The sequence below is a fragment of the Dreissena polymorpha genome, chromosome 7, assembly GCF_020536995.1.
Source record: "Dreissena polymorpha isolate Duluth1 chromosome 7, UMN_Dpol_1.0, whole genome shotgun sequence".
Taxonomy (NCBI): domain Eukaryota; kingdom Metazoa; phylum Mollusca; class Bivalvia; order Myida; family Dreissenidae; genus Dreissena; species Dreissena polymorpha.
Window position 1 is genome coordinate 62,934,760 of NC_068361.1, and position 23,851 is coordinate 62,958,610.

Genomic DNA, 23,851 nt, shown 5'->3' on the forward strand with positions numbered 1-23,851 from the left:
TGACAGTATACCGGTCATAAATCCCGCCTAACAAAGCCAGACACTTTGTGTCTAAATTATAATAGTTGCAAATCGCGTCGGCAATCAAAACACCGACCTGCACTTGATCCAATGACTCGAATTACATTTAAAATTATCAAAGATTAAATGAGTAAAGGAAGAGCCAACTTTGTGTAAAAAACAAATAAGACCGTATGGCAATTAAAACACCGACCCGTCTTGATCTAATAACTCGAATTACATTTAAAATGATCAAAGATTAAATGAGTAAAGAAATAGCCGACTTGGTGTGAAAAACAAAACAGATCGTATGGTTATAATCACGTTGTCCAATCAAAAAAGCTTTTAGAAAATAATTTACTCAATCTCTAATGAGTACCTCTAATGAGTATTTGCGTATCGTATGGTCCAAATTTTAATTAATTACTCAATATTCAATCAGGTATTATACTATAAGAAATGTTTTTGGTATTTCACCCTCATTTTATTGAAAATATTATAACTGCTACACGCATAAAGTAAATATCTGTCCAAGCAAAATGCCACCTACGCCTTCCACTGATTGGAAGTATTTCACGACATCATCCGCAGTCGCCGATACAAGTGTCTTTTAAACGTGGCAACTTTAAAAGACTGACTGTTTAGTCTGTTAAACAGGTTCAAAGTGTGTTGTGGCTATGTACATAATTCGTTTAAGTTCAGCATAAATTATATTTAGATCTAACTGTTTTGTCATGTAATTATTTTGTCGTCTTGTAATATTATGTTTCTCGTTCTATTGTTGATGTACACTTTTAATAGTTTAAAAACAGTTTTTGTCATTCAATTTTAACAATAAAAAGTAATCATCAAAATCAGCTTCGAATTAGCGACGGCAACGCTGTGTCAATATTTAGTCACTTCCGGTGAACTTCCGGTAAAAACGAAAGTAGAATTCATGGAGTAATGGTACGGTAAACAAAGTTCACTTTTTTCCAACAGATGTTGACCGAATATCCGAATATTCGTTCGGAAGGGTGACCGAACATTCGAATACCGAAATCGGTATTCGTTGCCATCCCTAGTAAAAACTTTTCATTTGAATTTTCCGAGAAGGATAATTATTGTTTGCAATATTTTACCATATTCCGAAATGTGCGAGTAGATTGTGTGCTCATATATGCAATATTTGGTTACGCAATTATTTTTGTTTCCCAAATTTATTTTCTAACATTAAAAAGAAGCTTATTTTTATCACAATAATCACAACATACGTGTTCTTAGCAGTATTACATTTATGTTTGGCTGATTTACAGTCATTATCAAACCAAATAATTTTTCTGAGGGACTATCATATTTTTAAGCAAAGCATTTATTTGATATAAGTTAGAGAATGATAAATCGTGTATATTGTATTTAGAAATTCCGACATACACTCCTCGGCATACACTGCTCGATAATATTTATTGCGTGTGAACACTTTTTTAAACGTTTTTTGTTTAAAGAGCAACTATCACTTTTTAAGTTGGATTACTGTTTCACAATTTTCGATTGCTTGCTATTTCATATATCAGACAACTCTGACAAATCAAGCCATTTATAATTATTAACAGATTCATACGAATTCTAATCACAAATACCATAGTCAATATTATTCATACGAGGCTATTATTTATATAAAAAACATATGAAGGTAATTTCTATAAATATATTTAAATGAACATGTGCAATCATCTTTTATTAGTTTGCATAAACAGTTACACAACGTTGGTAACTTATTTCAAAAATAATAACATTTTGTATAAAATTTATGTCTAGTCGGCCGATTATTATCGAACGCTCTATCGGCATGTGAATATATTGGTCGAGGTTTACACGTAAGTACAATTAAGTTCAATTCATCAATGTCCTTACTCAAATCGGGTTCAAAAGGATTTCCTGTTATCATAAGGTGTATACGAATTAAATTAGAATATTGAACACAATCCAATCATACAATATATGCTTTTATCACATGCCATACCCTGTTTCCCATGTTTAATGTACTATTTAAGCGTTTTCATTTTCTTAGTTTTCGTTCGATTGATCGATCGCATTTTTTTTATTTTGCTGAAATGACGTTGCAACGTCAATTGGCGTCACGTAATGTAAACAATATTCGGGATTTATCATTATGTCTGCGTAAATATTTATTTAATTTGCTCATTTAAAAGCATGTGATAAAACAGATCTGAAACTCGTTGTCGTTTCATACCATATTGTATTAAACTCGTCCAGGAAATTCGTAAGTAAGCTCGCTTACTAACAACATTCCTGAACTCGTTTAATAAAATATGGTATGATATGACAACTCGTGCAAGATCCTATATATAGAGTGAACACAAATTAAGCCAATATTGGCGAGCGATAAATCATGCAAAATGTTTATTATTATTCCGTTATTAACATTCAACTAATAAAGCTATAAGTAAGCAGTTATCATTAGTTAATATACATATATATATTCATCATTAAACCTATTATATATTGTACAATGAATCTATTATTTTGCGATATGTAAGATACAATCATTATACAAACGTATTTGGAATACCAATACAATATAAATATTTGTGCGATATGCAAATGTACGATGCAATAACTTTGTTTTAAACGCAGTCTCATCAACGACTTGAAAAGATGGTCCAACTCCATGTATGTTAAAATGAACGCGCCATTTAAAAAAAAAAGATGTGTCATACGTGTAAAAAACAGTATCTAATACAAGTTTGATCTTTTAGATTTTTGGCCTGAACTTTATGACAATTTGTTATTGTTATTTTTATCTCATATAATAAGCAAACATATGTGCAAGGGTTGTTTTGTTATTTTCAAATAAAGCTTCAAATAGCATTCAAATTATACTTAATATGTTGGTGTACGACCTAATGAAAAATACGATGAATATAATTACCATGAAGAAAATAGTTTTATTCACGCTGTTTACTTTGCCAGTAGGATCTTATAATACGAAACTGACACATTGATTTGTGAACATGTACATCACAGTTACAAATTCTTATGTTTTATCTAAATTGTTCATTACGTTATTTTCATCAATGTTTTGGTAAATAGTATTGACACTAAAAATTTGACCCATGAAATCATATTCTTCAAAGATGTGGTAATAAAACGACACAATGAAATGATACCTGAATAAAATAAAAAATATGTAGACGTATATTTGCATAATGACCCACATTACTTTGTTTTGTTGTTGACTATTAATGGAAAATATCCCCTGCTTATGCAAATCGGATCTATGTTCCTAGATTCGTAAATTGTTCACATAGTTTGAATATGTGTCGAAACTGGAAATGTACTCCAAAATGCATTCGTGGCAAAAAGCAAACTGCTCCTGAAAAATAATATAACACGTGTACTTAAATAATTCACTTAAGTGACAATAACTAATATTTAAAGAGATATAATAAATTATTGTGTCCGCGATAGTGAAATAATACGCGATTCTGTTGTACGACCAATGCTTTGAATGACGAGGCGATGTCCCCTATCCATAAATCAAGTAATTCTAAGTGTATTAGTGTGTATATTGTCCTATGATGTATAGGCCATTGGTCGTTTGTCTCAACTAAAACACTTTGTTATAGTTAGAATGATATCTCTTCTGATAATGCTTATTGAGTTTCATAATTGAATGGTTGCGATTAACTTAAGTTATATGCATACAAAACTTCAACAGAGTCTCCGATGTTTCCGTTTGCAAGCATTTCACTAATGTTAACATAGTTCTTCATACCTGATTTGAAACCACTCCTCTCCGCCTGGTCTTGACCTTTGTGATGGCGTTTACCACGCTGACCTCACGTTCTACTTCCATCATCTCAATTAGCATTGCGACGACAGACAATAGTCCACCCTTGTCTGCACCATTCCTAATAATATCAATCATACAGAACATTATAATCAATTGAGATCTGTGGTCCAACTGATTAAACATTTATGAACGCATGCCTTTGAATTGTTTTTTGTGGTAAGGCTATATATTTATAATAATCAGTTTTATGTCTTATTATGATTATGTTATAATGTATGTTTTAGCTAAGACTTAACGGTGAATGATAATATTCGACAAAAACTTGACAGTATATATAAAAAAGCTTTCATTTTACATGATCGGTAACTTGCTTTTACTATATAAGCAAATGTTTAAATAACACAAAATTGCCAACAACTTGTGAAATATTGTTGTAAACCCGAATTTTATGTTATATCATATGTTCCATATTTTTAAATAAATTTTAAATAGAAATATTATTTTAAAGTATTAATTATTTACAATGCGACTCACAAGCAGTGTATCAAAACAGGACCACTGGCATGCAGGCTATCCTGCGCCTCGACGTCCTTGATGAAGCGCAAGAAGTTTGAAGGTGAACGTGGTACGTTTCTGTCCATGTCCCAGTCAGTGAACTGAAGGTGTTGGATCATGTGCTCCTTGCTTGGCTGATATTACAATCATAATCTTACTTTCGAAATATATATAAAAAAACACATGTTTAATAATCTCTGGACTTCGTAAACTAATGTCGAGAAGTATAAAGGTATATTGCATTAACATTGTACAAATCGTAAAAGCGACGTTTTCCTATGATTGTTTGACGAACAGTAGTCATATCTTAACATCAGAACTTACACTTTCGTATTGCATCAGCAATTTATTATACAACTGTGAACTTCAAGGGAATAACAAGATAATCTCATTTGCAAAGGCAAGGTTTGAAGCTCGGTGGCCGATAAACCGATTCAAACCAAATAATTCATGTGTAATGGTCGTTCAAAGGTGTTGATTCGTGTTGTATTCAGTTTTGTTTTCTTGTCGTTTTGCGTAATGGCAAATTATACACAACATTCAACGTAAAATAATCAGTAAATTTCTATTCGCTTTAAAAATCTCTGACCGTAAGCATGACTATCAGTGTTATTTGTTTTACTTTTTTTGCAAATTTTTGTATTAAGCATGCACATTAAAATATGAACAGTTTTCTAAACGGGAAATAACTAATAATGCGAATATCATATGTTTTTATTTAAATGTGAAAATAAACTGTACTACCATAATGCGTTAATTGTGTTACAATATAAGATCGTATACCTGCCCAGGTGCAGCCCTGTACGATATCGTCATTGAGCGTGTGGTCATGTAGTCGTTATCTACTGGATCTGAACCACTGACAGCAAACAGTCCTTTCTTCATCACTTGGTTGTCGGCGGCGATGTAAACTCCCACCGTCTGTTAAATGCGTTAATATAACAGCATCGCTTTAATGCAGATAAACTTATACACGATTTTTAATGATTGAGCAACATAAAAAACGTACCATCCCACATTATATCAATATATGTTTGCATATTATGAAAAAGAATGAATGTTTAGTTATGCATTTTCCAAAGATTTCTAAAATAGTTCCGCATTTTGACTCAGTACATAAGGCCTTTTTACATTTAAAAATATCAATTTCAATTGGTGGAAAAATCACAGTACGCGTTTCTATAGTTCACAACAAAGTAAGTTGGGCTCGTTCAAAAAATTTCTTATTCTCATTCAACTAGGTAGACATTTCTCGCTTTTGTTCCGAAATGGCAACATAATATTTCATCTAAATATAACATACCACAACTGCAACAGCGACGGCAAACGAGCAGCATGCAGTAGAAAATTTGATTTAAGATACTACTATTGCTGCAATACGCACAGGTACGTGCAAGTGATTTTATTAGTTGTATTTAGATTTGGTTTCATTAATTCATTTATATCATATATGTATTCATGTTTTAAAATTTTAAGTATGGCATTTTGGTTCGCCTTTACATGATTGAAAACTGCGTTTGTTGAAATAACTACCTTGTCTCCTTCTTTGTCAGGTTCCATGCTGACAATACATGAGCAGTTCTCCTGCAAGGCCAGTGTGAGGAAGTCGGTCACAGTGCCTGGAAGTGGTGTCTGGGCAAGAATCCAGTGCTTAGCTTTCCTGTAACTCTGGAAAGAATATAAATCAACGTTATTGTTTAAATAAAATGCTCATAAAGTTAAGGTTGATGTCAGGTTTTTGTACTTGTATTTGACGTCGCCATGGGAGTGCAGGTGGCATCATTTTAGAGAGCATTATATGTGCGATATTTACAAAGGTAGTTTACCATCTAAAATTGGTAGCTGAATACATTATTTCAATGTGGTATTTGTTTAGGTGGCACTCTTTTTTAACAGAAGGACACAAGTACAAATTAACTGATATTCAATTCAACAAATAGTGGGCAATAATGTCTAACAATTGTCTAAAACATATTTACAATATATTGTAGGTCATGAAATGATATACTATGAATCTTAGCCTTTGAAATACATTCACTTAAACATTACTAGCTTGTCCTAAAAAATAAGTATGCGCATATCCAAAGCATGAGATCATGTGTTTGCATTCGAACTTACATTGATATAGACGGCGTTTATGTAGTCAGAGGCACCTGGCTTAAGGTTCAAGTGCAACCTAGGTCGGTTGTCGTCACCTATTGTTAAAACATCTTTTTGTGAAAATATATGTACTTGCATCTGTTAAATTAAGCGTGAAATATATTTATGTTTAATAACAAAAGTATTTAGAACATTACACGTTGAAGTTATTCTAGTACACAGACTAATATAAACTATTCGTAAATTCGGAAAAATATTTTATAGTTTCAACCTATTGATGCATATGTGGAGCATATGATGTTTTAATAGCAGGGTAAGAATTGCCATTCAAGCAGGGTCAATAATACGTTTGTCTTATATTAACTTGGATATGGACGGAACAAAGGAAAAAATATATATACCTGGTGGTAACAAATAGTACCTGGAATATCCGCTCCATCTCTGTTCTTGTCTGTGTGGTTTCTATTTCTAGTCTCGGCTTCCTTTTCTTCGCTGGGCCGTTGAGATACCGTTGTCTGCAATTGCTGCATGTAAAGTAGTAAACATATGCAGTAATGAGCCGTACAACTTTTTCCAGTTTGCCGGATTAGCACATTACAAGAGTATATACATTTTAAGTAAATAAATCAAACTGCCTAAATATAACGCACACAATCCTCAAATTTCTGTACCGTAAATTTCCTGGCCATCGTCTCATCCGTAATGCCGTCCATGTATTTTTGGAATTCATCCCTGGCCACTGGTTTGCAGTCGAATGTGAGAGCATGGATAAGCGCGTGATGAATATACTCGTACTGTTCCTATAAGACGAAGAAACATACGGCAATACAAAACCTGTTCCTTAACAAATGTCGCAATTTGTATTTATATTATCGTTGTGCTTTATTAACACAAAAAAGTATTTTGACAATACAATTTTATTTACTCGAATCTGATATAATGTATACAGTGCCCGTCATGTTTATCATATTTGTTACATAATATTTCATCACTATGATATGGGACACACAATTTAGCATACACATGATTAATGGCCACCAGGTAATTATATTTAAGTATTGCTAAGATTTGTTAAATACGTGTACAACGCAGCCTTTCAAAGTTGTATACATACGCTTTATAAAGACATTCGATTTCTAATTAAACAAGATATGTGTTTGTCAGAAACACTATGTCCCCTTTTGCGCCGCTTTGAAGCTATATATTTGACCTTTGACCTCGAAGGATGACCTTGACCTTGACCTTTCACCACTCAGAATGTGCAGCTCTATGAGATACACATTCATGCCGAATATGAAGTTGCCATCTTCAATATTGCAAAAGTTATGGCAAAATGTTAAAGTTGGAGAAAACAAACACACAAACCAACCAACCAACAGACAGGGCAAAAATGTACTGAGTCGCTCATTTAATTGTGTCTTTATTTCGAATGTCAACACCTACCACTGTCTGGACCATGTTGGGTCTGTTCTGTCTCATGTTTACAACGCAGCCTGGTATGTCCACCATATTCTCGTTCTCCCCTTCTCTTATAAGGATATCTAGAGCAATGTAAGTGCCCGTGCGCCCTATTCCTGCACTGTATGAATTGCAAGCATGTTTGAGAATTGAGTTGTGTTAAAGTAATAAAATGTAGTAATGGACAGAGAACACATTTGTTCATGCTTTGAAAGTACAACATCGGTTAAAATATCGGGATAACATTATGTCATGTTCGAATACTGTGAAAACTGTACAAGCAACCAAGTATCGAAGAACACTCAACGGAAAACACCCGTTTCACAAACGCTTGTCCATCCGTTGTACACATGTTGGTCCATTAAGATTACAATTTCTGAAACTGTGTTAATATGCCTATCATATTTATTTGGATTAATGCCAGAATGTGCATGCGTTTTTTTAATTAAGAACTGTAAAATGTCAATATATAAATTGCTAATGTGGCCATATGTTTTTTTATAATATTAATGATACATCCTTATTTTCGTAATGCATTTTAAGCACATTTAATAGATTGGTTTCCTATACCTGCAGTGTACGACAGTTGGTCCACCAAGAACAACCGGTACATTTAACACTTTTTGTCTGAACTCTACTATAGAGGTCACATCTTCTGGAATCCACTTGTCTGGCCAGGCAGTGAAATGGAGATGGTACACATTGCGTTGTTCTTTCTTCTGCGAATAAAATGAATATGTAATAACTACACCCAAAAGAATACAAATCTGAGAACCTAACAAAACTTCATACCAAAATAAAAATGATAATGTATTGAAGCAATATTTTATTCGTACAAATGTATTAAAACACATAATAAGGCGGTTATGGTACATTCTTAAAAAAAATCGAATGGTGACACTCAATTGTATGATACGTTCATAAAAAGCGAATGATGGCACTCAATTGTGTGGCACACAAAAAGATTGTTATATATATATTTCATATACAGATTAATATATTCATCTTTCTTAAAATCTTTCTCACAACATCTTATTTTTAGTTAGATATACCACGTATGAAGAACTTACTTTATTTAAAACAGAATTTAATAGTCTATATTAAGATCTTGGCTGAATGATATACGTTAATGTTTAAATTAAGTTTTTCAGAAACTAACCAAATTTATCACAAACGTTCTTCGTATGAACTCTGCATGCTTGTCTTCAGTGGTACATGAAACTCTGATATCCCCGTACAGAGTACTTGATTCCACATTCGGCCAGTACTGCTCGCATTTGTCTTTCTGTAAAAACGCTTTGCTAAGTAAGAAACACAATCACGTTTACTCTTGTTATTCAGAGCTTAACATGCTTAACTCAAATGAGGTAGAACATAGTTTATAATGACAAATCGCATTATGATGTATACTAGCTTTGTTTACAACGAATATATGTATAAAAAATCATCATGGCTTGGTCATAACAAATCATGTTTATAATTGCTCAGAAGTACATTAAATACCCAAGGTCAATATAAGTTCAATTAATATATTCTAATGGTGCTTTTCTTTTTACGGACAACGCAGCGGGTTTACAGCGCTGCAGACCACAAACCATCGACCTCTACAAATGCATTCCAAACACATACCCCCTCCTCTACGAGGTTTGTAACCATGACGATGTTATCAACTTTCTGTTGCCATATCATTCTCCAAAACGGTGCAAAATCGTCAAGCTGCTTTGACATGGGTCCTTCAAAATATGCTTTGAAACTGTATACATGAACCTTTACATGAATATGCCTTATAAGGGATAATGTGCCTTATTAAGAATAAGGCCGTACACAAGAATGTTGCAATATAGTTACATTATACGTACGTGAATTATAAGTGGGTGTGACAATCATTACATGGTATCTAACGAATTTTTATAACATTTGTTAATATGTATGCCACGGACTTGTTTTAATCTCGTCAATACAGTTTCTTTACTAATTACCTAATGTTGCAATGAATGCATTCCTTCTCTTGTAGCCCTGTAAAGATACAGATATTAATTAAAATATTAATTAAACATAACTTAAACATATTCAACTACAAGCATATGTATGGTTACAATACAATATGTTAATAGCTTAAATTTCATATATATGAAATAAACGTTTCAAAGTTATCTAAGGTATTTCAGTCCGGATGTACCATGACATAACACTTCAAAAGTTCAGAATATCGGGCTTAACGTAGTATATTTATAAAATAAAGTAAAGAACTATAAAAAGTTCCAACATAAGCGTTTTAATCAAGAGCGATTGTATGAGAAACTTACGTCAATAAAGCTTGCGTTTATATAGTCTGTATGGCCCCCAAGAACTTTGACCCTGCTGTCATTATCTTCAATATAAAAACAATGTGTGTTTTCAAGTAATTTGCATTATTTCGTTTTAAATATTAAGTTTCTAACAGCATGTAAAATAATTGAAAAAAATATATTTTAAACCTGATATCGGTGATGGGAAAGTTTGCTTACAAGGATAAATGCCTTTGTATCTGTTCATGGACATGTTCACTGTGCGCTGTGATTCGTCATACTTTTTAATTAGACCGTACGGTAATTTCTGAAAATGAAATGCATAGTTATATAATCATCATTTATTTAAAGTGTGTTAACAAACCATGTATTATGTAAAGTAAAGCTACATGTAGATCAATCATACAATTTTATAGAACGCTTACTAGATAATAAAAAAAAAAGAAAGACAAAGAAAAAGACTGCTGAGATGAATACAATACATTAACAGTATTGATAATACTTCAAATTCTTCTTCAAAGATGTCCGTGTCCTTGTTTGCGACAAACTTTTGAAGTTCGCTGACTCGGATCTTCCCCGTTTGTATTTCATTCGCACTATTGTAGTACACCCCGCCTTGTTCTTCAAACTTAATTGCACGGATTCGGGCCAATGCCTCATCTGCATCTAAAAATAATATAAAAAAGTAAGTATACTTGTGTTATGCAGGAGAGATAGAATGGTTTAAATGTGCGGTTCATGTAGTATTATGCCTATTTGAGTTTGACGGTTGCACGAAATTGGTTTAACAAATTCCAGATTAGGAGATAAATAATCATAATATCACATAAAAGATCACAATTACGACACTGTTTACGTTCAAAAGAAGAAACACATATGCTTAGAACAAATTGTACATATTTTAATATCATAAATTGGTATTGTTATTTGAATCACACTGAATAACACAATAGTTAGTTGCTATATAACGAAGTATACAAACCGATTTCGAGATTTTCCTCGTTCATCGCAATATCAATGTCGGTTTTCGAACCTGTGTCTCTTTTATCCTTAGGCGCAGTTGTACTGTTCTGGGTTGCGACGGTTACCGATTTGCCATTTGAATCATGGGATACACCTTAATTTGTGAAACACAAATAATAACTCATGAATAACTTTCCTATCTGAAGTACATATTCGAATGCATAAGTCCATCTTTATAATATAAATATTTAATCTACATTATAGTTTAACCACAATGTCTTTCCGCATAAAAAAGTTTGCGGTAAATACAAAAGTAGTACACGAAATTAATACAAACAATGGATAATTTTGGTATAAAACACTCAATAATGCGTAATAACTTCGAATGAAACAACGTGGTGTTTTGTTCCAAACATTCCAAACATGTGTACTTACTGCTTTCTCTTTGAATAGTTGCATACACAGGTATATTATTCCTTTCACCATCAACGGTTGCCAATTCATTTTCATTTAATTCGTTTTTTCTGCTTTTCCTTAAACATTCGGATAAAAAACAACACTTTTTATGGCCTTTACAAACACATATTTCGATGTAAACCTTTTCTATGGTGTGTGATGTAATACACATTAATTACGCGTGTCAGCAAATTATTTATTATAAAGGTTAAATGAAGTCCGATAGTAACAGAAACGCAGTATTTTTTAGGAATATATGTATATTCGCAGTAGTGTACATAAAATGGAATAGCAACCAATATTTACTAACAAATTACAAACTCTTCATGGTCATGGTATTGATTTGATTATTTTAGAATCGCAAAACACAACTCAAATCATATAAGCTCTTATTGGTGTATATCTGTTAGTAAACTCGGAATCTAATTTGCGACACTTAAGGACGTACGCCTCAGTTTTATTTTTTGTTTTTGTTACACATATATTTGTTTTAGTTTGCTTGTCTTTTGTTTGCATAACAACGAAATAAAAATACAGGGTCACCATTTTTCATTTTGTAGTTGGCCTTGAATAACACATTGTCACAATTATTTCAACGTTTGAGTAAAGAAATATGCCATACAGGACAAATATGAGCATATATGTGAAAACACTGTTCAAAATAACGTTTAACTTCATATGCAATTATAACTATGATAACAATTTAATTTATTATCATAACACAACAAATAAATATCAACAAGTGATACTTTTTTGATAAATAAAATAAATTATAACGTTCACAAGTTGTAAGTCATGAAACTCAAATAAATCTGTATTTTCTTATTCGTTACCTTTCGTTACATTGATTTTCACGCAACTTACAAAAAAGGTTAATGTGTTATCAAAAACATGATGTAAAAGGGAAAAACTTGGTCACGAAAGAGTTTCATTCCCATTTTCAATTCAACTGAGGTTTAAAAAAACTCGCCGACGAACAGTGCCCATGCTAAACTTCAATATAGTTAAACTATTGAAAAGGAACTAGATAACTATCCGTTCCTGAATGATCAAATTTATGTTGTTCTTTGCTCTGTTGTTTGTCAGACACAAATGTCTCACGGTCAACCCATAATATACTTGCAAGTGGTTCATAAGTACCAGAGCATCGTGGATGAATGAGTTCAATATATCTGTGCAGTAAATGATATTAAACATCACTAAATTTAAGTCGACATGTTCGCCTGTAGTTTCAGAAAATAAAATGTTAAAGGTATTGCGATACATGTACGATGGATTGTTTAACATAACATGTAATGTGCCTTACGATTTTGATTATAATTTATTTATAATCACATATATTTTCATGGCATGTTTTAGTAGATGACTTATTAATAAAAAAATATGCTTAATGCTAAGGGAAGCTATCCGTGTCACACTGGTCTGCCTTGCGGCCCACAAGTCTTCAATTATTTGGATATATCAACTGTTTTACCAGTTGGTCAAGACATGCCATACCGTTATTATCACGAAATAAAAAAGACTTGTGTGGTGTTAAGAATGATGGTTAATGGCATTGTTCAAATTATGTGACATAAATTATATAATCATCTGTATTCCTATATTTAATATCCGTCACGTTTTTATTCGAATATCCGAAAAAGCATGCGTCTATTACGCAAGCGGTGTTGAAGTAAAACCAAATGTGTGTCAAACTAAACTGCAGCGTACGGCCATAATATTTAATGATAGATGTAAAGTAAAAATTGTGAGGAAAACCTCGTGTAGATAACGCAGTAATGATTTTAATTTAATTACATCTTTCGTTGGTTAACGTATCAAAAACTTGCGATAAGAAAGGTTATACTAAGACTACATAGAGATATGGAGATCTTGTTTCACATCAAGTGTGGTTGACTTATCATTAAAATATTTAACGCTAATGAAAAAAATACAGTTCAAGTTCAAAAAGCATTATATAATTTGAAGATGGATTATGTCACGATTGAATATCCACTATGAACTAATGTGCTCTGTTATTTAAGGTATGACATACACATCCACGGAAAATCAAATACATATAGAGTACAAACTGTATTAAAAAATGCGCATCCTACCTTCTTCGACAGATTACTACTATAACTATAACAACGACAATAACAGCAACACCACCACCAGCCCCTCCACCTATCGCGGCTAGAGGCAGTGAATCTTTCGCGGGACCTTCTGTATTAGGTGCATACGTCGTCACGATGTTCTTTGCTAAATAAGAAGTCAATACAAAATTGAATACATTTTTATAAAACAATTCTATACAATTCTGTATAAAAAACGTTTAACTCATTACCATATAACAAAATCACTTATATAGTCACACTTTCTGTTTTAGCATTAACTCGTAAACTGGAACGACAATTGGGCTATGTCGTGTTTATTCAGAGAATACAGATCATAATTGAAAAAGTTTTATTTCAAATTTGCTAGTGTGATTTAACTGTATTATTTGAAGCGAAATGGAATTACCTTTCAAACATGTGTGACCATTGTCACATGTTAAGCACTCATTCTTACACGTCAGCGTACAGTTTGAGCCATAATACCCTTCGTTGCAAGCAGAGCAACTTCTGTCGGTTTGGTTGCACGTAGAAGGTACACAATTAGGAGAACATTTTGAAGAACAATTTTCCAAATAGTTTCCATCCGTACATCGGTCACACATTGGCCCGTCAAATGAAGACATACACGTGCAAGTTCCATTCATTTTATCGCACGCACTAGCATTGCATCCTTTCGAGCAAACCTTATCACAAGATTCGCCATATCTTCCCGGAACGCATTGATCACACTTATCTCCTGCAAAATGTGTCGAGCACTCACAATGTCCATCTGTTCTATTGCAGGCGTTGTTAACGCATCCAAGTGAGCATGATGTATTGCAATACGTTCCATACATTCCGGAAACGCATCTGCCACATTGTGCCTGTACAAAGTTTTCCAAACATGTACAGGATCCATCTATTTGGTTACATACCGACGCATTGCAACCAACAGAGCAAATATTGTTACAAGCCGTACCAAACCTTCTTGTGGTACATTCGTCACATTTTTTTCCATTAAAATTATTAGTACATGTACATTCGCCGCTTATTGCATTACACAATCCATTAGCACATCCCTTTGAGCAATTATTTTCACAGAACGCGCCGTATCGTCCTGTTACACATTGAACGCACGTACCGTTACTTTCAAAACATTCTTTACCACCACATTCTATAGGACATGATTTGTCGCAATAAGTGCCGTAAATTCCACGCACACACTGATTACATTGGTCTCCTGTATAGTTCGTATTACAGCTACATGTTCCGTTATATCTAGTACATGCAGTACCTGTGCATCCTTTCGAGCACATCTGTTCACATGAATTACCATACATCCCGGAAATGCACTCCATACATTTAATGCCAGCATAATTTTTCTTACAACTGCTGCAAGTTCCATCCGTTCGATTACACAATCCACCATCACATCCAGCAGAACATGTCATTTCACATGATTCGCCATACCTGCCATATGCACATTGGTCGCATTTAGAGCCAGTGAAATTTGTTTTACAGTTGCACGTACCATCTATTCTATTACATGATCCAATAACACATCCTTTGGCGCAAAGCAACTCACACGACGTACCAAATCGTCCTGAGACACACTGGTCGCATTTCGTTCCATTAAAATGTGACAAACAGGCGCATGTCCCATCTTTTTTATTACATGTGTTAGCGGAGCATCCATTCGAGCATGCCATTTCACACGATGCTCCATACTTTCCCTGCTTGCATGTCTCACACGAATTATCGTCTAAGCAGGTGTCACATTCTGGAATGCATTGACCTATGCAACTGACAGACGTATTAAAATAACCGGCTTTGCACCCACTGCATACATCTTGATTTGTGCATATGCAATTATTAGATGGGCATTGTGTAGTTTCTTGACAGTTACTCCCCGTGTATCCGTTCTTGCATGTTATGCATTGTGTGCTTGAGCATGTTGAACAGTTTTTGTTAACACAGGGACGGCACAAAACGTCCTTGTAATACCCTTCTGTGCATTGTAAACAGTTCTCTCCATTATTACATGTGCAACCTTCTAACTTACATTTTGTGCATGCGGTATTGTTCCACCATTCATCAGGAGCACATTGGGAGTTTACTGAAAAATAAATAATACGCTTTTACTAAAAAAGCACGAGTATTTTTACCTTTTGCTTCGCATATCGTATGTGAGATAAATACAATCAAACATACTGCAGTATAATTAAATGTATTACCATTGTGAAGAACGCATATTGTACTGACAATCAGGCAAGTAAGCCAAACTTTCATCTTTATCTGAAACAAGAGGAAATGCGTGAGTTTATTCTAGTGTTTCTTTATATATTATAATTGCTCCAGAAAATAGCTCTATGTGTGTATTTGGATATATGTTATAGCTAACGTCACATAAGAAACATGTGCTCACCTCTTACTTATACGATCACAGGGTATTAATAACTTGCACGTAAATTGAAGTGTTGATTGAGGCTAGCCTAAAACCAGTTTAAATCTAAATGCATGGCATAGACCGTTTGAAGGCTTTATCATAATGATGTTTAGTAATGTACTTCAAGTTCCATTTCGGAACCGACTTAATAGTAACACGTATTCCCTTCCTTATAATGTTCAAGTATTGATACAAATTATTACTTTTACCATTGTGGGATATGCAAAGAGCATGTGCAATACACATTAACGTAATTATGTTTACGTTACATTTGATGAAATATTCAAATGAAATCAAGCTTTTAGAAAGTATGAGTAAAAATGAAATACAAGCTTTTAACTTTGACTTTGAAACACATTTTATGTGCACAAATCCGAGAACGGCATATATCCTGACTCGAATCAATAAAACAAACATTATAAAAGAGGACGCTGTGGAGCAAAAACCAAATTAAACATTACCTATATTAAAGCAAACTCTCAGTCAATTACTATTTCCGTCAAAATGTTTTCTTTTCATTTCGACAAAAACGAGTGAATGGGCAGTTCACGACAATATGTCAGATGTAAACACGACAAAATTAATGAAATTAAAACTAGTTGTGCAAAGGCGGTTTATGTGACAATTCAATATAAGTAAGGTATTGAGTATGAAAGGTACAAGTTCAAAAGTAATACTTCACATTTAACCATTAGGACGTCGTCTTACCTTTAGTCCAAAAAATACATGTTCCAATATTATAAATCTATACCACGTATTTTTTTCCCTACGCGAATACTCACGTTATTAATCTTTGACTACGGATAAAGAGGTTACAAATTCAAAACAAGACGCATAATAACTGAACGCAATTTGTTAACACGCGTATTTGGTAAAAGTTGGGTTCGTCTCCTCGAGTGTTTTCATGACAACTAATGAGTCCTGATTGCACGTTTAAAAAATGCTCTTAAGTCTGCAGGTTCATCTTAACAAGGGAATAAAAAGTAATTTTCGAAATTGCGTTTCCGCAGAACCGTCAATATAATAAAAATAATATTGATGACTTGTTAAAAAAGTTTTACTACAAACGAAAAGACTGTGTTTAATTTATACAGTACTCAGTATACAATCTACAAATATACAAGTGTTTACAGAATCACTTATTCTTGTTAACCACTTATATAAGTCATTTGACGTGGTCTAAACTGCAACTCTGTTTGATCATACCACTTCATTGATATCTGGCTTATAAAACTCTGCAGTATATAATTTTTGTTTCATGTAAAACATGAAGCTTAATATCAGTCGATCTGTAGAGGAATGCCATATTCCTAGGACTAAATAATTAAGTTTCATTTTATTGTACAAATTAATCAGATTTATCAAAACCAACATTTTGGTACGAAGATTCACAGAAAGCAACACAAACAGAACAAAAAAACGTATTTTTCAAATATTAAGAATGAATGTGTAAATGCTTATGAAGTCATGTAACAAGCGGAATACTTTTTAGCACGCCTTCCTACGCAAACTGTCAAAGGTCAAAGGATATGTCAAAATTTAAGCACTATAGAAATCTGAAAAGATTATGATTACCTTGACGTCCGCCGTATTGTGAATACAAATTATTGTGTCTGTTTTGTCTTAGAAGTTTAATATAAAGTCGACAACTCTACATTTACAAAGTATATATATATATTATTTATCATCAGTTTTCATTTTGAGCGTTTGCGGTCTTCCGAAGACAATCAACCGGCGACAACACCGCATCCACGTATCCAACCCGCAGCATCACAGACAACCCACATGGCAACACGGCTCGAACACGGACTGTTCAGGTTCAACTCGGGAGATACACGAATAGCCACTAATAAACACGGAACAACCCGTCATCTACATGGACCATCCCGGACCAGCACGAACACGACGCGGCTAAACAAATCAGACGCATGGATCAAACACATTTTACAAGGATCGACAATAACTTGTATACAAGCAGGTTGATTTTTGGTGATACAATCATGTTTTCTGTCCGGTTAACTCACTAGTTTGGACACGGGCATCTCGCCTACGCGACACGGGTTCAAAACACATTCATGGCAGCTTGTGAGTTTGCATGGTGTTCACCATAGCGGACAGGTGGGGTTTACTCTGGGTACATCGGCTTCCCCACAACAGCACATGAACACACCAAAATTGAGATCGTTCAGTAAAACACAACTAGTTAGAAATTGCAACTTTGATTCAAAGTTCGTCAAAACTTACGTGAGTCAAGAAAGTAAATTAGGTTCGAGTGTTGTGAAACACTACAGGTCCTAACATAATGCTGCCTTAAGCGCGGAATGACTAAATAAACTCCAAAATACACACACACACACACACACACACACACACACACACACACACACACACACACAAACACACACACACACACACACACACACACACACACACACATGTGTAACCTCAGAAACAAGAAGAAACAAGCTCGCGTTGATCAAGATCGCCATACGATTTAAAATAACATCATCAAGCATCATCGCAGAAACTGTCGCTTACAAGAAAGAAGTCGTCCCTCGTCCTTTTAGTCGAACAGAAAGTCGAAATAGCCGATTGCCATATGGTGAATCATATGTTGTTCACGGGGAGTACGAATACATACAAAACAATACAAAGATGAAAGACGTTTGGAATTAAAACTCAGCATAGCTTCGTTTGGAGTTCGGAGTTATATTACAGACCAGATGCGAAAGCGTCATGAGTTTTAGACAAGAAGAGAGGATCGGCATCAAAAGACATGGCTGATAGGCTAAACTTGCTTATGCAGAACTGTGGACCGATCCGGACCCTTACCAAACTTTCGCGTTGGCCTTCCGGAACCCCAATGACATTTCCGGACGTTTAAAAACATACAAGGACGGACTCGGAACCACACGGCGGCTACACGGCTCAAATGCCGGATCGCGCCGAATATGACCCGTTTTGATCCGGCATCAATATTGTACTGGGGCTTTAAATAATCTGGTCATTTTAAGCCGTAAACAGTCACAGCTAGTATATATTTTATTATCCTGACATTAAAAAAACATGTTTAGCGATTGACATTAAGATGTTGGTTGTTTTAAGATATAATTGTACAAACTACTCAGACGCGCGAAATTGCAGTTTTTCTTGTTTTCTTTTATACATATCATTCGTTAACATAAAAGGTACCGGGACAGAAATGTAATTTTAAGAACAATGCGTTTATTTAAATATGCTGATATCGACAATATTACACATTTTAGATGGGGTACTTTTACACACATTGAAAAAGTATGTGCTTTTAAACGTCTACATATGATAAGTATAGATAGTAGGGAGATATGACATGTGTATATATATATACCTATTACATACGCTGTGATGGAACGAATCAATAAATATCGATATTTAAACACTAATAGAGAAAACAAGAATAAAAATAATTAACTTCTATATTTAAAAGAACTGTGTTATCATGGCATAAGTATCCAGTCAAATGTCATTTTTTGGTGTTGTATATTTATCTTATGTATTCAATCCATATGCTATTGGTTCTATAGAGAATTTAAAATTTCAATTGGAAATTTTGATTGTTTCATATTGTTACTTATAATCGAAAACGCCATCTTCAAAATAAGTGTAACGATTTCCATTTAAATTCCGTGTTCTCGTACCTTACACTAACCATGTCATGCGATATGCGGCTAAAAGGTTTTGCTGTTCTCACTGGATAACGATTACCAAAACTGAAATTACGCATCAAATAAGAAAAGTATATTTTTATTTTATTTATTAGACATCATACATCGCTTGTGATTACAATAGACATTTAAATTGCACAGTTAAACGTGTGTAAATGCAGAAAGGTAAACCAGATTAACGTCGATAACAAACTGGATGCAATCGCTTATTTTTAATATTGAATGAAATAAGGAAAGCACATGCTTGTTTGTCACAGAGTTGTTACTGTTGAACCGTTTTAAACGTTCATGATAAATGTTGTGTGTTTATTTTGGTTTTTGTAATGTTTTGTGCCAGGCAGTTTATAAATGTTTAACTTTTTGTAAATAAACGGCCATTGTGCTCTTTAATTATGTATAAGAATGATTATAATCCCATTATATTGTAAGGAGAAAAATTCGTAATATCACCCGCTAACAAAATTGTTGTCTTACAGTATTTTCTTGAACCTTTTTGTAACGTTTTTATATTTTATATTGAAATAATTTCGCACAGACCAATCTGTCCAAGCTGGAAGAGATATTTGGTTTGACAATAGTCCAACACAGCTGTTGAACTGTATTTTTCAACTTGATCGTTTTCTTTTGTTTAACTCAGTGGTAATTCATACGACAGACACGATTCAACTCGTTAGTTTAATTGTGATCTTACTCAACGGTGGAACAGCACATCAAGTCGATGGATGAGCAAGAGATGTTCAATATTCGAGGTTGTGTTTTCAATTACTTTGTCGAGATATAACTATCAGTTCTGCTTTAACTAGAACAGGTAACTATGGTAGAATCAATCGATACCGCTTTTATATAATCTTACGCTTATATCACCTGACCCCGGAATGCGACTGACGAATTGACAAGAGTTCCGCTCAATAAACGTAATGAATAGCGCAACTAAGATTCCGAATCAATGGAGTATCCTAATATGTATACAAGCAAATGTCAAGTTAGGGAAATCAAGGAAAAAGAATTACAAAAGATAGTCGGCTTATATTTAGCTTTTACCGATTGGTTAACATTATTTGCCATTTGACTACGCAATTGTAAAGATATTAAAGCTCTAAGTATGTGCTTAATCATAATGCTACTGTAGAAGTGTGGTAGTTGTTTAATGTAAACAGGCTACAAACAACTAGACTTATAAAGCGCGTCGGAGCATTTTTGTCACACTATTTAGCTTTGATAAACTTTAATAATTAAAGTATTTTGAATACGCCAAAAGCATATTTCAATGAAGTTTAGTACAAAGTCGAATACCGGACAAACCAAGAAAAATTGTCAATTTCTTAACACAGATTAGGGGCAGTTATATTTTTGTAGAAGAATTTTTTAGCACAAATATAGCGTATGAAAGGTAACATTCGCGTTAAAGCTTTTTATCGCAAATGGTTTTGCGTTTTGGAATCGAGATATTACATGCCTTAACGCTGACGGTGATGACCTGAACACTGGCGGCGATGACCTTAACGCTAACGGTGATGACCTGGGCGCTGGCGATGATGACCTGAACGCTGACGGTGGTGACCTGTGCTCTGGCGTTGATTACATGAACGTTGGATGTGATGACCTGAACGCTGACGATGATGACCTGAACGTTGACGGTGACGACCTGAGCGCTAGCGGTGATGACCTGAACGCTGGCGGTAGTGACCTGAGCGCAGGTAGATATGAACTGTGCGCTAGCGGTGATGACCTGAACGCTGGTGGTGATGACCTGGACGCTGGCTACCTGGGGTCGCTCAATATCAGTGACATTACGAGGTTGCAAGAAACGGTATAGTTTAAAAGGAACCTTAAAAAAACGTTCACCAAAACCGTCATGTGAACTTGCCGTCTTATATTTGGTCTGTAAGTGTTTATATTGGTCTAAAACTAAACCCTTTGTCAAGAAAGGTAAATAGGATGTTTAGAGATTTAATAGGTAAGACACCGCCTCCGCGGTTGTATCTATGCCCTAGTCGGTTCGTTACCGTATCGCACATCAGTGTTCGGAAATTTCGCAATATCTAGCTCTGGCAGTTGACTGGTCCAGGCGATTCGCCTTATAAGGCATTCCTCGTGGGTAAATGCATGGCTATTTCTGCGTTTAGCTACTTTATGCGGCTGGTACACGGCAGAAGAACTTTGGTATAGACGGCAATGGCGAAATTAATGCAATGGATATGAATAAAACATAATAGCTGAATACACAATATGTGTTACCAATTTATTTTCTCACTTTGAAAATTAACACGAAAGTATGCATTTGTTCTTAGAATGTATTCGCAAAAACATCTTACAACCTTTGGCCAATCTTGATAAAAGCATTCCATTCAGCAAACGGAAATCAATATTGACCACAACTGACCATTACGGAAATACTGTCCATACTGACTTTTTCGGACGAAACTAAAAACTTACAATTCTGGTGGAGGTCGGCCCAAAGAACCTCGTCGGGTAATCTAGATCTTACCTTAAAGTTTTAGTTATTTTACTTCAACTTTTCATTTTAAACAAGACTTACAAAGGTATGCGACATTTATCGTATATGTTGCGACATATATCGGTTGTTTAAATTTTTGCGACATTTATCGCTAAAGTTGCAACATATATCGTCAGTAGGATTTGCGACATGTATCGTTCCTTGCGACATTTATAGTCAGCGTTGCGTCAAATCTCGTAGCCTGCGACATAAAACGGCGCTGCGACATTTAACTGCGCTACGTGTTGTATATTTAAATTTTTTTTTGAACATATATGAAAATTTCAGACATAATTATGAAATTATACAACACATAGTTTATGCCATACATATATATGATTTTACAACATTTATGACTCTATACAATATAAATGTGCAGCTATACCACACAAACATGGAAATATAGAACATTTACATATTGCATAAACAAATCACACATACCAAAATAATCTTAAATAACATTGAAAACAATATGTTTTGTTCATTCGACATCGACAAAATAATTCGATTATTTCAATACAGTTCAAGGTTGTGTTTTACATATGCCTCACTCGGTCATCATCCGAAATGACGAGGCTTTACCTTCGGATAGGCAGTTTTCGTTGAAGGTACATAAACACTTACATTTACAGCAAAGTCTTTTGAAAGTGTTGAGTAAATAACCTTAACTTCATTGACGTTGCCAATAAAATAAAGCTGTTGTCAAGAGAGTGCAGATGGTATAACTTGAAAATTGGATTGATATAGTCATTATCCCTGCATGCATGAGGAAACTGGTGCTTATTCAGTTCCCCATTTATGCTTGGAAAGTCGTCGAAGGCTGGAGAAGGGAAGTAACTGCGCGTGGACCAGATTATGGATATGAAAAACACATAACAGGGCTTGAACGGCACGTGAATCGCATTGTTAATACACGATTTATCCCGTTCAAGCCCTCTTTTTGCCAAGTTTCTGCACCCCGCCAGAGGGCATAATAGATAGAGTTTATGCAATAATATACATATATACCATATAATTATGGAATATTGAATTTGCAACGTTTGACACTTCATACTCCACAAGCACAATAATATGACATAGCTTTTTTTACTTACGACATGTCGGGTAGATTTAAATACTTTTCTTCAGACGCAACAGTATCTATAAATGTAAACTTAGCGTGAATAATTGCGGCGTGTTAATTCACTTAACTCGCGCGTGCTGGACCACGCCATTTCGGCTACGTGTTAAACTTCCTCGTTTGAAATAAGTATTCAATAACAAGAACACAAAAGCTAAACTGTAAATGAGTACCGACGTTTATTATACACAAGGGTGCGGTTCTTGGGTGGGTGGATGTCTTAGCTCGGGTATTGTATTACCAATCTGTTGAACAATAATCGTATGTTTAAAATGAATATGACTACCTTGTTTGAAATGTTTATAGTAATTGAACAACACAGTTTCAGCGTGCGTATTTTTAAGAGTTAGATGTACACATGCATGTGGTATGTGTGTTTATCATCTACATACG

At 34.3% G+C, this 23,851-nt stretch overlaps 1 protein-coding gene across 1 annotated transcript in view; it reads right to left on the reverse strand.

Annotated features, from left to right (window-relative positions):
- Window positions 1–2,772: 2,772 nt before the first annotated feature.
- LOC127839769 (receptor-type tyrosine-protein phosphatase T-like) overlaps window positions 2,773–23,851 on the reverse strand; it is a 53,383-nt gene continuing 32,304 nt past the window's right edge. The window contains exons 2-20 of the mRNA XM_052368155.1: window positions 21,294–21,669; window positions 13,771–13,857; window positions 11,180–11,314; window positions 10,700–10,863; window positions 10,417–10,504; window positions 10,216–10,280; window positions 9,889–9,925; window positions 9,539–9,642; window positions 9,069–9,194; window positions 8,480–8,628; window positions 7,895–8,030; window positions 7,123–7,251; window positions 6,873–6,975; window positions 6,470–6,546; window positions 5,885–6,019; window positions 5,135–5,272; window positions 4,331–4,485; window positions 3,779–3,914; window positions 2,773–3,376 (exon numbers count right to left, since the gene is read on the reverse strand). Of these exons, the coding sequence (XP_052224115.1) occupies window positions 3,287–3,376; window positions 3,779–3,914; window positions 4,331–4,485; window positions 5,135–5,272; window positions 5,885–6,019; window positions 6,470–6,546; window positions 6,873–6,975; window positions 7,123–7,251; window positions 7,895–8,030; window positions 8,480–8,628; window positions 9,069–9,194; window positions 9,539–9,642; window positions 9,889–9,925; window positions 10,216–10,280; window positions 10,417–10,504; window positions 10,700–10,863; window positions 11,180–11,314; window positions 13,771–13,857; window positions 21,294–21,669 (2,430 nt within the window). The 3' untranslated portion in view covers window positions 2,773–3,286. The remainder of the gene's footprint in view (window positions 3,377–3,778; window positions 3,915–4,330; window positions 4,486–5,134; window positions 5,273–5,884; window positions 6,020–6,469; window positions 6,547–6,872; window positions 6,976–7,122; window positions 7,252–7,894; window positions 8,031–8,479; window positions 8,629–9,068; window positions 9,195–9,538; window positions 9,643–9,888; window positions 9,926–10,215; window positions 10,281–10,416; window positions 10,505–10,699; window positions 10,864–11,179; window positions 11,315–13,770; window positions 13,858–21,293; window positions 21,670–23,851) is intronic.